The sequence below is a fragment of the Colobus angolensis genome, unplaced genomic scaffold, assembly GCF_000951035.1.
Source record: "Colobus angolensis palliatus isolate OR3802 unplaced genomic scaffold, Cang.pa_1.0 Scaffold216, whole genome shotgun sequence".
Classification (NCBI taxonomy): Eukaryota; Metazoa; Chordata; class Mammalia; order Primates; family Cercopithecidae; genus Colobus; species Colobus angolensis.
In genome coordinates this window covers 2,509,825-2,521,419 of record NW_012115333.1, presented here as the reverse complement: position 1 = coordinate 2,521,419, position 11,595 = coordinate 2,509,825, and the positions used below count along the sequence as shown (strand labels likewise).

Genomic DNA, 11,595 nt, shown 5'->3' with positions numbered 1-11,595 from the left:
CATATTTAAAGAGAATACTACGAACAACTGTACGCCAACAAATTAGATAAGCTCAATGAAATGAATATATTTCTAGAAACACACAAATTATCAAATACTCCAGCCTGGGTGACAGAGCGAGACTCCGTCTCCTATAACCAAAAAAAAAAAAAAAAAATCAGAAATTAAAAGAAACAACAACAACAACAACTCCCAATAAAGAAAAGTACAGGAACAGATTGTTTCTTTACTGGTAAATCCTACCAAACATTTAAAGAAAATTTAACATCAACACTTCTAAGACTCTTCCAGAAAACTGAAGAGGAAGGAACACTACCCAACTCATTTTGTGAGTATCATTACCTGATACTAAAGCCATATAAAGACATTACATGAAAAGAAAATTGAAGGTTACTATTTTTACGAATATACATATATATATGTGTATATATATATGTGTGTGTGTATATATATATGTGTGTGTGTATATATATATATATACACAAAAAAATGCTAAACTAGCAAATCAAATCCAAGAATATATCACAAGAATTATAGACATAATCAAGAGGGATTTATCAGAGGAATGCAAGGTTGGTTCAACATAAGAAAATCAATCAATGTAATACACCACATTAATAGAATGGAAGTATAAAAATAGTCTCAATTGATGAAGAAAAGGCATTTGACAAAACTGAATATTCTTTCCTGATAAAAACAGTCAGAAAACTAGGAAGAGGAGGGAACTGCCTCAACATGATAAAAGTCATATATGAAAAAGCCACAACTAACATCAGACTCAATGGTGAAATACTGAAAGCTTTCCCCTAAGATCAGGAAAAAGACCAGGATACCTGCTTTCTCCACTGTTGTTCTACATTGTAACAGAAGTTTTAGTCAGAGCAATTAGGCAAGAAAAAAATAAAATGCATTGAAGTTGGAAAGAAAGAAGTAAAAATATCTTTATTCATAGGTGACATGAGCCTATATATTGAGAATGCCAAAGAATCCACAAAAGAAACTACTAAAGCCAGTAAACAAATTCAACAAAGTGTACAAGTTCAACATGCAAAAATCAGTTGTATTTCTATAAACTGGCAATGAACAACGTGAAAAGGAAATAATACCTAGAAATAAATTTAACCAAGAAGGTGAAAGACTTGTACACTGAAAATTACAAAATATTACTGAAAGACATTAAAGAAGACCTAAATAAATGGGAAAACATCTTATGTTCATGAACTGGAAGACAATATTATTGAGATGTCAACACTATCTGTTTTAGTTTTTTCAGGCTGCTACAACAAAATACCACAGACTGGGTAATTTGTAAACAACAGAAATTTATTTCTCACAGTTCTTCTGGAGTCTGGGAAGTCCAAGATCAAGACATCAGTTCGTTTGAGGGCTGCTCTTTGCTTCCAAGACGGCACCTTATTGCTGCATCCTCCAGAGGGGAAGGACACTATGTCTTCACATGGTATTAGGAACAGAAGGGTGAACTCACCCCCTCAAGCCTTTTTAAAGGTTTGAGGCACTAATTCTTATAAGTGCCTAAAATGCTAATCTCATCCATGAGGGTGGATCCTTCATGGCCTAATCATCTCCTAAATGCCCTACCTCTTAATATTGTTGCATTGGAGATTAAGTTTCAGCATAGAATTTGAAGTGGACACAAACATTCAAACCATAGAACTACCCAAAGCAATATACAGATTCAATGTGATCTTTATCAAATTCCAGTGGCTTTTTTGCACAAAATGGAAAAGCTTATTTTCAAATTCATATGGAATTGCAATGGATCCTGAATAGCCAAAAAAAATTCTTGGAAAAGAATAAAGTTGGAGGATTAATGCTTTCCAATGTCAAACTTACTATAAAGCTATAGTAATCTTTAGACTGGGGAGGCAGCAGCTCAGGCTGAACAAGGACTCTAAGCTCTCAATTCCCACCTCCCACCCAAGATGATTCTCTTCCTCACAGGGGCCTGCCAATGCCTCTTAATTTTCTTTATTCCCCTGAGCTGACCCAGCAGCAGCCTGGCCTCCAGCTGGGGATATCTACTGCCACACACTTTCATGAGGAAAGAATGCAATGGCTACAAAGAGACTCAGAGAAGCAGGCTACAGTAAGGGCTTTGCCAGGTGTTGGAGAAGGGCAGGGGTCCTTACTCCGTAAGTCCTCCCACTCCTGTACCCCAGAGACTACAGTCATAAACTAAGAGAAAGCCACAGCCAGAAGAGCCCCTAGAAACCAGAGTCCACCCAACCCCACTTTATAGATGAGAAATTGATGCCTGGAGATGGGAAAGGAGTGACCCAAAGTTACACAACTGTTGAACTAAGTGAATCATAATACTACTGGGCTGGAAAACACCTTTAACTGTACCCTAGCTTTCCCATTAAACCCCTAATCTAATGAAGACTTGCTCTTAACAGCATCTGCAATGACAAGTGATTGTCAGACTGTGACTTAAACACCTTCAAAAACAGGGTGCTCACTCCCTTCCAAGGCAGATTTATATTTCTGGCTTTCTAAGGATAAGCGGGCTGGTTGAGAAGGAGTAGCCCCATCCCATCCAGCAAACCCTGAATGAACATAAAGTCCATCTCATGGTATCCCTACAAGGAGAAGTCTTGCCTCCCACCAGCCCTCACTCTTCTCTTCTCTCTCTGTCCTCTATGCACCTCTTAATTTTGCCTGAGGTTGGGATTTTGTTCCAGTAAAGAAGCAAAGGGTTTCCTTTTCTAGGAGCTGGCTCAGTATACTTTCTGAGAATCACTAACCTCTAAATACAGCCGAGTGATTTTCCTCCCAAATCCCTCTTTGGGCAGAAACCAGAAATGGAAAACTTTCAGGGTCCTTTGGGGTATCTGAAGGGCCTGCATCCAGGGTGGCCTGAAGTCCATCTGAACTGACAGCCCCACATCCTGACTGGTGGAAATGGGTGTTCCAGAGCCCTTGGAGCTCTGGAAATTGTCAGCACCTCCAGAGCTCACCTTTGCTTGGGGAAGGGCCCCTCTCTACTCTCTTGTTGCACCATCTCTGGCAGCCTAATGTCCCACTTTCCCTGCTCCCCTACTTCTCCCCTATCAATACTTCAATAACAAGGCCCATTGGCTATTGTAGTCTAAACCCTGCCACCATTTTACAGGTGGGAAAATTGAGTGCCCAAGAGAGTTTGGGCTGTGCAGATGCATGCATTTCAAGCTTCCCAGGAACCTGCAGGACTGCCACATCCTCACTCACAACCTCTCCCAAGTTCTTGGCCCAATCTACTTGCACACTCTGGGCATACCTGACTCTGACATGCTGGGGTTAGAAAAGGCCTGGGGGAACCTGAAAGCTTTTGACCTAAGGGAGGCCTTGCTGATGGTGGGCCTAGTGATTATCATGATCATTATCATGCCCGTGCATATTTGTTACCTATGCATGATTTCCACATAGCTGCATGTGCCCACTTCCATCCACCTGCCTGCCTACCATGAGGATGACACTGGTGCCAAGGGGCACACTGGGATTCACTCCAGCTCAGCCCAGCCTGCCCAGGCCACCATTGCTCCTGGACCACCCTACTGATGCCAAGTCTGCTTCTGTGGCTGCTGGGGATTTGGAGAGGGACAGCTGGCCTTTGCCCTCAGCCTGCTCTTCTTGCCCTGTTCTGCTCTCTCTCCTCTATATTCCTTCTTTGCTCATGGAACTTGGTTATAAATCCTAAAAACCCAAACACCCATAAATTCTCAATTCATTCTGCAGATATTTCCTGTGTTGGGGTTTTCAGCAGCATCTGCTGGTTTGAAGTTCCCTCTTTATTTGTCCTGGGGGCACCATTACTCTCAACTTTAGCAGTTTTCCTGCTCTGTAGTTCTTGCCAGACTCCATCGGAGGAAGAGAAAATTGGTGAAAGAATAATTATTATTATTGTTATAAATATATATTTCATTTTGGTTTCTTTTTTTATCCCTCTAGGCTCTGATGAGTATCCCAGGCAGGGGCTGGCAAGAGGATGGCTTCTTTATGGACCTCAGGGCAGTGGGCTTGCCCTGTTGGCTCCTGGCACTTTGCCCTCCGGGTAAAGGCATCTGCCAAAAGGCCATTCCTTGCTATTCTGCCCAGTGGTACCTGGTTCTCCAGCAACTTTCTTCCCACCAAATCTCCTGGCTCAAGTTCCCAAGTCTCCAGGAAACTTCCTTAAGCAAGTAGTAAAGCACCTACTGCATATGAGGCACTATCCAATACTTGGGCTTGATTATTTCTCACCATATCTTTATAAGGCAGGGCTACTTAGTTACATTGTGCAGAGGAGGAGACTGAGGTTCAGAGAGAAGTTATTGGTCCATGGTGATCCAACTAGCAATTGAAGAGCTGGGATTTAAATTCAGATCTGTCTGGCCCCAAAGTTGATACTCATTCCACTTGACTATACACTCTCCTTCGAATTCCTGAAGAACTTCTTTTATGAGCTGCAGTATCTCACACCTGGAACGAAGTTGCTTTGGCTTGCTCTACTTGTTTCTGGAGTCCACCTGACTACAGTTTATAGATTCTCAGAATTTTAGAACCTTATGGATCCATTCGTTTAAGGACTTAATACTATAGAAGGGAAAACTGAGGCCCAATGTAGGTGGCACATAATACATTCGTTGTTTTCTTCATGAGATGTAAGCCCCTTGAAGACAGGAACCATGCCTCCCCCTATATTTCTTATACATATCCCCAACACACACAGACACACACATGAACACCCCACTTGATGCAGTATTTAGCACAGATAAATAAAAACTATGATTTGTTAAGTGACAGGGACTGCTGGGTACCAGTTATCTTACTCGACTTTCACAGCAATCCTATGTGGTCCAATTTCTAGATAAAATCTGAGGATCAGAGAGGGAAAGCAATGTGTCCAAGGTCACACAGTAAGGTATTGGCTGAGGCAGGATTTGAATTTGAGATCTGACAGACCCTTTCTGTCATTCTGCATGGTCACTTTAACAACAGCATAACAACAGCTAACGTTTATTGAATGAGTACTATGCATGAAGGACTAGCTAAGTGAGTAATCTAATACAAGTAATTAATTCAATCTTTATAATAACCCTATGAAATTTCCTCACTCTACAGATGAGAAAACAGTTGCTTAGGAAAGCTGAGAAACTTGCCCAAAGCCGAAAAAACTAGTGAGTGACTGAGCCAGGTTGATTTGATCTAAGGTTGATCTTACCCACACTATAAAATGTCCTCTTTATCTACAGATAATTGATATTGCGGGGGGGAAACTCCACCGAAAGAGAATCTGTTTAAATTGTCATAGTAAATAAAGAATAGGTTTATTTAGATTTCTTATTAAAAAATGAAACCAAAAAGTATGATAAGCAATTTATCTTATATTTTTAAAAATAGGACTGAAATTATAGTTCTGTTCTAGTTCTTAGGGTAGGCAAAAACAATGACTCTAACATTAGTTGCTTTGTGGTGTGATTTTTCTGACAAAACTGTAGGACATCATGGCATAACATCTTTTTCTTTGCTTTTCATAGCATGATCATAAAGAAGGTCAGTTTATTAAAAGCATTTGAGGGCTTTGGTTTTCCTAAGGATATCTTTAAATAGTTTGGGAGTCAACTCATTTTTGAAGCTTTTATTTTGTCCTCATCTTTGTTGACTTGCTCTTCAACTTTTAACTGATCTAATTCTGCCAGCCTATCATGTGTCAATGGCTTTGCTGAGATGCTGGCAGTTTTCCAATATCACTTTTGTTGATTTCATGAACTCCTGGATCTTTTCTAATATTTGCAGTTTTACTTTGCAAACTCATTGGCATTGTATTTGCTCTTTACAGTCTGATGTTTATAATACTCAACAATCAGAAAAGACTGGTCAAGATTCTAATGTTAATCTGGGAGGGATGCCAGAGTAATTTTATAATTGACCAGTTTGCTAGTGAATACCTTAATGGTCTCTTGCTTTCCTACCCAATCTTATGACTACAGTAACTTAGAAAATGAATACTTGGATAATAAGAACATCTTTGTACTACTTCAGTAAGTACCTGGCAATTAACATATATTTAGTAGTTAATAAGTATAGTAAAATAGGGAAGCACTGGATTTACTTCTCAGTTGTGTCATTTATTAGGTGTTACTTTGGGCAAGTTACTTTGCTACTTCATCTATGTGAGCTTTGGTTTCCTTTTCTGTAGAATGGGCACATGGTAGTATTTAAGCATCCTTCCTTCCACTTCAAATGATTCAGCTAATCCAATCACATCACTTCTATTTTCCTTGCTAGTGATTAGTTCAGGAATGAATATACAACCCAATCCTAGCCAATGAGATATAAGGGGAAATCTACCTGGGGACCTCTGGGAAAGATTTCCTTCCTCCTAGGGAGACAAAGAGAGAGTTTCTGCCTTCCTCCAGGTTATGTTAACACCTAAAAGTGACATTTGGCACAGGTGTATTCATCTTCAACCACCAGGGGAACCAACCTTAAAAAGAAGTTTTGCTGAGGATGGTGGAAAAAAGAGATGGAAAGATTCTAGCTCCCCGATGATATTGTTGAGTTATTGATTTTGTCATGCTTGAACCCGCTCTACCCCTGGAATTCTGTTATTTGAGATAGTAATTTTCTAATTGGTTAGGCTGGTTTGAGTCATGGTTTCTCTCACTCACAGCTAAAACCATACCAATGGACACAAGTACCTATTTCACACAGATTTTAAAATAAAAAACATAATCTATGTAAAGGGCATAGCACTCAATACCTATTATCTTTAAGTACCTAGAAATTAAAAACTGTTTGCAGGTTTATTTACTATCCAGATGGTTTCTCTTGTGACTCTTTTTCAGAGAAGGGACAAAGGAGCAAATGTACATCTCTCTACACATCCTCATAGTTTACATCTTGCTGGGGTTGAGGTGGAGAGAGAGAAAAAGCATGAGTCTTTGTTTTGTCCTAGAATAATCAAGAGTTGATGTCCCTCTGAGGAACTGGATAGGTTGAGTGCAACTCTTCTGTTTTGACACACCAGTTACATCAGTAAAGAGTGACTAAAGAAAGAAAGGAATTAGCAAGTATTTTGCAATCTAGAAACGTTCCAATCAGGATGCCATGAATCTGTAAGAATCTCTAGAGTTTTCAACACAGGCCTCCCAAAGAGGGGTTCACAAAAACTGGAATGTTTCCTCCTAGAAAAGAGAGAGCTGAGGCCAGAAGAGAGCTCCTTCTCCAGTATTCCCCATCTCTGAAAATGGCACCACCATCCATTCAGAAGCGAAGCATCATCTTTGACACCTTCCTGTCTCCTCCTCTGCCCTCATAGGCAGTACAACCCCAAGTCTTGTTAGGAGGACTCAATGAACTAATAATGCCTGAAAGTAAGCATTCAGTAGGTGCCTGATATATATTAAGTGCTCAATAAGTGGTAGTTGCTATCATTATCATGCAACATACTAGCCTCGGGATGGGCACTAAGCTATTCCCTTGGTTCCCTCAAACATATTAGTACCAGCTGACTTTTTCACAAGGAAAATGAACAAAGAGAAGAAGGAAATACTATAATTTACAAAACCACAGGCAGCACAAAAACAATCCATCAGGATCAATTCCAGTTTAATCCTAGTGAAAAAACTAATAAACTTGGAGGACCCTCAAACCGTTGTCTCTTGAAGAGATGGCACACTCATTCCTGATGACCTGACACAATCCTAGAGGCACTTTTGTCTGGTGTCTTCCCCACGGCTCCCTGCCTGTCTTACCATGTGGTCTCCCTAATCCAGGAGCTTGGACTCTTGTCTCATTCTAGCACAAGTGTCAACTTCCTTACCCTTCCATTTACAACATCCCAGTAGCTCTAGTCAGTGATACACAGCTAGTTCATAGTTGATAGGCAGAGTCACAGTGAGTGAAGTATTTGCACCTCCTCGCAGGAGGAGGCCTTTAGAAGTCCAAGATGGCAGCCCTGCTGTTGCAGATGATGTTGAGCCAGCTCCCCTTTTCCAGCTATCCTGTTTCCACCCATCTCCCAGCTGTGAGTGCTGTGGTTAACAGCAAGGCTTCCTTGGATACTTGCCCTGGTCTGATGGGAGCCACCTAATTCAGAGTTGCATGGGAGGTTATACTTCCCCCTCACCAGCAGGAAGGACAATCAGTGACTGATATGGAAATACATAAGTACAACTTCTCACTCAAGATGGGATAATCCTGTGATGTGATTTATGCTCCAGAGCCCCCACATCCACTCTGAAACAGGTCAAAACTAGACATTGCCTTTCTTGCCCCCTGCCTCTTCCCTATCCTGCTTTCCTGCCTCACAAGCCTTTCCAGAAGGGCATGCCCCCAATAAGTCACATGCCCTGAATCCCTGCTTCAGGCTCCACTTCTCATGTACCCAACCTAAGACACTCACCCACAGCTGGAACTTGTCTGATTGTTCTAATGTTCTTCCCTAACAGGAGTATCTCTTACAGAAATCCACAGATTCCAGACCTAAAATAGAATCTGGTCTTACTCGCATAGTAACCCAGACACACACAAGTTGCAGGCAGAAGAGCAGCCTTTCTTCATACTATTCTGCAGGCTCCCAGATTCTCACAGTTAGATCAACTGCTCCAGACAAAGGTGCCAAAGCCGGGGTTCTCTCCTGAGGATAGCTGATCACTGGGATGGAGAAAGCAGATTTCTGAGACCACAAAGGAGAGAAATGTTAGAGACAGTCAGAGCCTCCAGGGCAGGGATAATCACTCCTCAGGCTGGCATCATCTGGGGGCCGCATACATATCTGGTAAATTGATGTTGACCTAAGTAGTGAAGAGTTGGCAGAATGAGGAGAAATAAGATTTGATTCAGCAGAAATGGGCTGTTCATCCACTTCAGTTCAAACTTTCTTAGTTCCCAACATCCCTACGGTCTTGTCAGGACAAACCATGACCATCATCAGTCTCTGGCACCTTCCAGTCATCTGACAATCTGTACTTCTCACTCAATGAAACATTATGCAAATTTCACATTCAACAATGGTCTGTTGGTGCTGTAATTGACATCCAGATTAGCCCTAAGAAAGGATTTCCTGACATTAGCAGAAAAATGTTCAGCATTACCTAGAATGGTTGGTTAATGTCATATTCCAACTAATGAAAATGTGAGCAATTCACCACCCCCACTACTTTTCAAGTGTTAGCGATCTGACTCACAAAATCAATCGGGAAAGAAAATGTCATTAAAGAAAAAGTGCCTTCATACCCCCAAATAAATGTTTTCTGAATGTTTTTTTTTCCCCTGGTCGTCATTGGCCATCTGTCTACGTAATGTTTGCTATTTAAGAATGTTTCTCCTCTAGGTCTCGGATGGCTCTGCTTTGCTGCTTTCTCCATCCCTCCTTTTTCAGCAGCCAGTCCTGCATGGTACTAAGAATGATTCCAGTAAGAGGAATTTAGGTGAAACCTAAGGACTGAGTTTCTGGCTTTGAAAGATGTGAGACATTGGAAAAAAAAAATAGTGGAGAGAAGTAGTGGAATCTCCATGGGGGTACCTTGGAGAACACTGACCCTCACAGAATCATACGTTCATGGAGTCTCAGGGCTGCAATGAATTTAGGGACTTGCAGTCGCACTTTTGATTCACAGCCTCAAGCCTTCTCTGCAGTATTTCTACCAAGTGCTCAGCTTGATCCAGTTTGCACACCACCAGCTTACCCTCTCTCAATGAAGGCAGTGGATTTTATGACAGGATAGCTTGAACTCTGAGAAAGTTCCAAATCTGTCTCCCTATAGCTACCACCTCTTATCTCAGTCCCCAGGGGCCACATAGACCATGCCTGTCCCCATGTCCCTTAGAGATCTGAAGTCACATCCTGAGGCCAAATAGCCCCACTTCTTCCAACTATTTCTCATGGGACTTGGGCTCCACATCCCTTCTTAACCTCCTCATTCCCCTGTAGAGATGCACCAATGTGCCCTCAATGTATGGGGACCCTAGGCTGGATACGTGTTCCAGACAGCAGAGAAGAGCAAAGCAGTTACATACTTGACTTGGTCTCTTTATCTCTACTGATACATCCCAAGTTCATGATGGCTTTCGGGATAGCATTTCTGCTCAGTGTTTCCTCTCTTTCCTTAGAAGGGATTTATATTGCTGGAGAGGTCAGCCCATTGCATTAGGATCTGTGCCTGGCGTGGTAGTTGTGTGACCCTGGGTAAGTGAGTCCAGCTGTCTGAACCTGTTTTCTCATCTGTGAAATAAGGATAATAAGAGTACCTACCTCATATGGTTGTCATGGGAAGTAAATGAGATAATGGATGGAAAATACCTGACACATGGCAAAAGCTCGGTATACATTAGCTCTCTTTCTCTTTCCTTTCCTTATTTCTTGGCCCTAGGGCCTGGCTAACAGCTGGGGGCATCTCCAGGCCTGTGTGTGAAGGAAAAGCCGATGGGTGGAGTAACAGGACAGTAACCAGATGGCCCAGATTTCCGAGGACAAGCCTAATTTTAAATATTTTGTTCTGTGATCAGATCATGTATTAGACAATCTGGCCTGATTTTTTAGCTTGAAAAATATGGTCACTAGAATTGATGATGACATAGTGTGAATGCCCTAGCATAGACCAGCAGGCAAAAGGTGGCAGAGCTTGGGTCCTAGTCAGGCAGCAATGTGCTCACTCTGTGTGGTAAAATCAGGCAGTGAGCCTATAAAGAGAACAGGTGGCAGAAATAAAAATTCAAAGCCTTCTCTCTAGTTCTAGGATCCAGCTCGGGCCCCTTCTTCACATATCTGGTCCCTGCTCTAAGGTGGGCTAGGCATGGGCTGAGCAGGACAGGACAATGCCATACAGAGGGAAAGCTGCCTACCCTTAGGTGGGACCTTGGGGTGAAAGTCAGTGGGGAGGGGAGCTTGTCCAAATCCTTCCTCCAACTGGCTCTGAGCACTCTGCTCCTTCCAGCTCTCCTTTTCCCTTTCTCCTCTTGGATCACCTCCCTTGGCTCTCTAACTGTCTGTTTCTAGGTCTCACTAGTCTCTTGAACTCTGTGGCAAATGTTGGGTAGATCTCTGGGCAGTTTTCATGCATACTGCCCAAGGAGGGCCTTTCAACAAAAGAGGTGGAGTCTGGGAACCAGGGAAGGATCCAGGCTGGGACTAGTCCCTGCTTGGTCACAAATTTTCTGTGTGGCCTCAAGCAAATCACATCTTCTCTGAGTCTCTGTCCCCATCAGTAAGGTTTGGACTAAGTGACCTCTAAAGGTCTTTCCATCTAAAAAGTTCCGCGATTAATTTCTACGCGCACCGGAAGACGGAGGTCCTCTTTCCTTGCCTAACGCAGCCATGGCTCGTGGTCCCAAGAAGCATCTGAAGCGGGTAGCAGCTCCAAAGCATTGGATGCTGGATAAATTGACTGGTGTGTTTGCTCCTCGTCCATCCACCGGTCCCCACAAGTTGAGAGAGTGTCTCCCCCTCATCATTTTCCTAAGGAACAGACTTAAGTATACCCTGACAGGAGATGAAGTAAAGAAGATTTGCATGCAGCGGTTCATTAAGATAGATGGCAAGGTCCGGACTGATATAACCTACCCTGCTGGATTCATGGATGTCATCAGCATTGACAAGACGGGAGAGAATTT

At 42.3% G+C, this 11,595-nt stretch overlaps 1 protein-coding gene across 1 annotated transcript; it reads left to right on the top strand.

Annotated features, from left to right (window-relative positions):
• Positions 1–11,252: 11,252 nt before the first annotated feature.
• Positions 11,253–11,590, top strand: LOC105512653 (40S ribosomal protein S4-like; the record flags this gene model as incomplete). Its single annotated transcript, XM_011943180.1, has 1 exon — positions 11,253–11,590. A coding segment is annotated over exon 1 (291 nt), but the record flags the coding sequence as incomplete, so codon positions are not given.
• Positions 11,591–11,595: the final 5 nt, after the last annotated feature.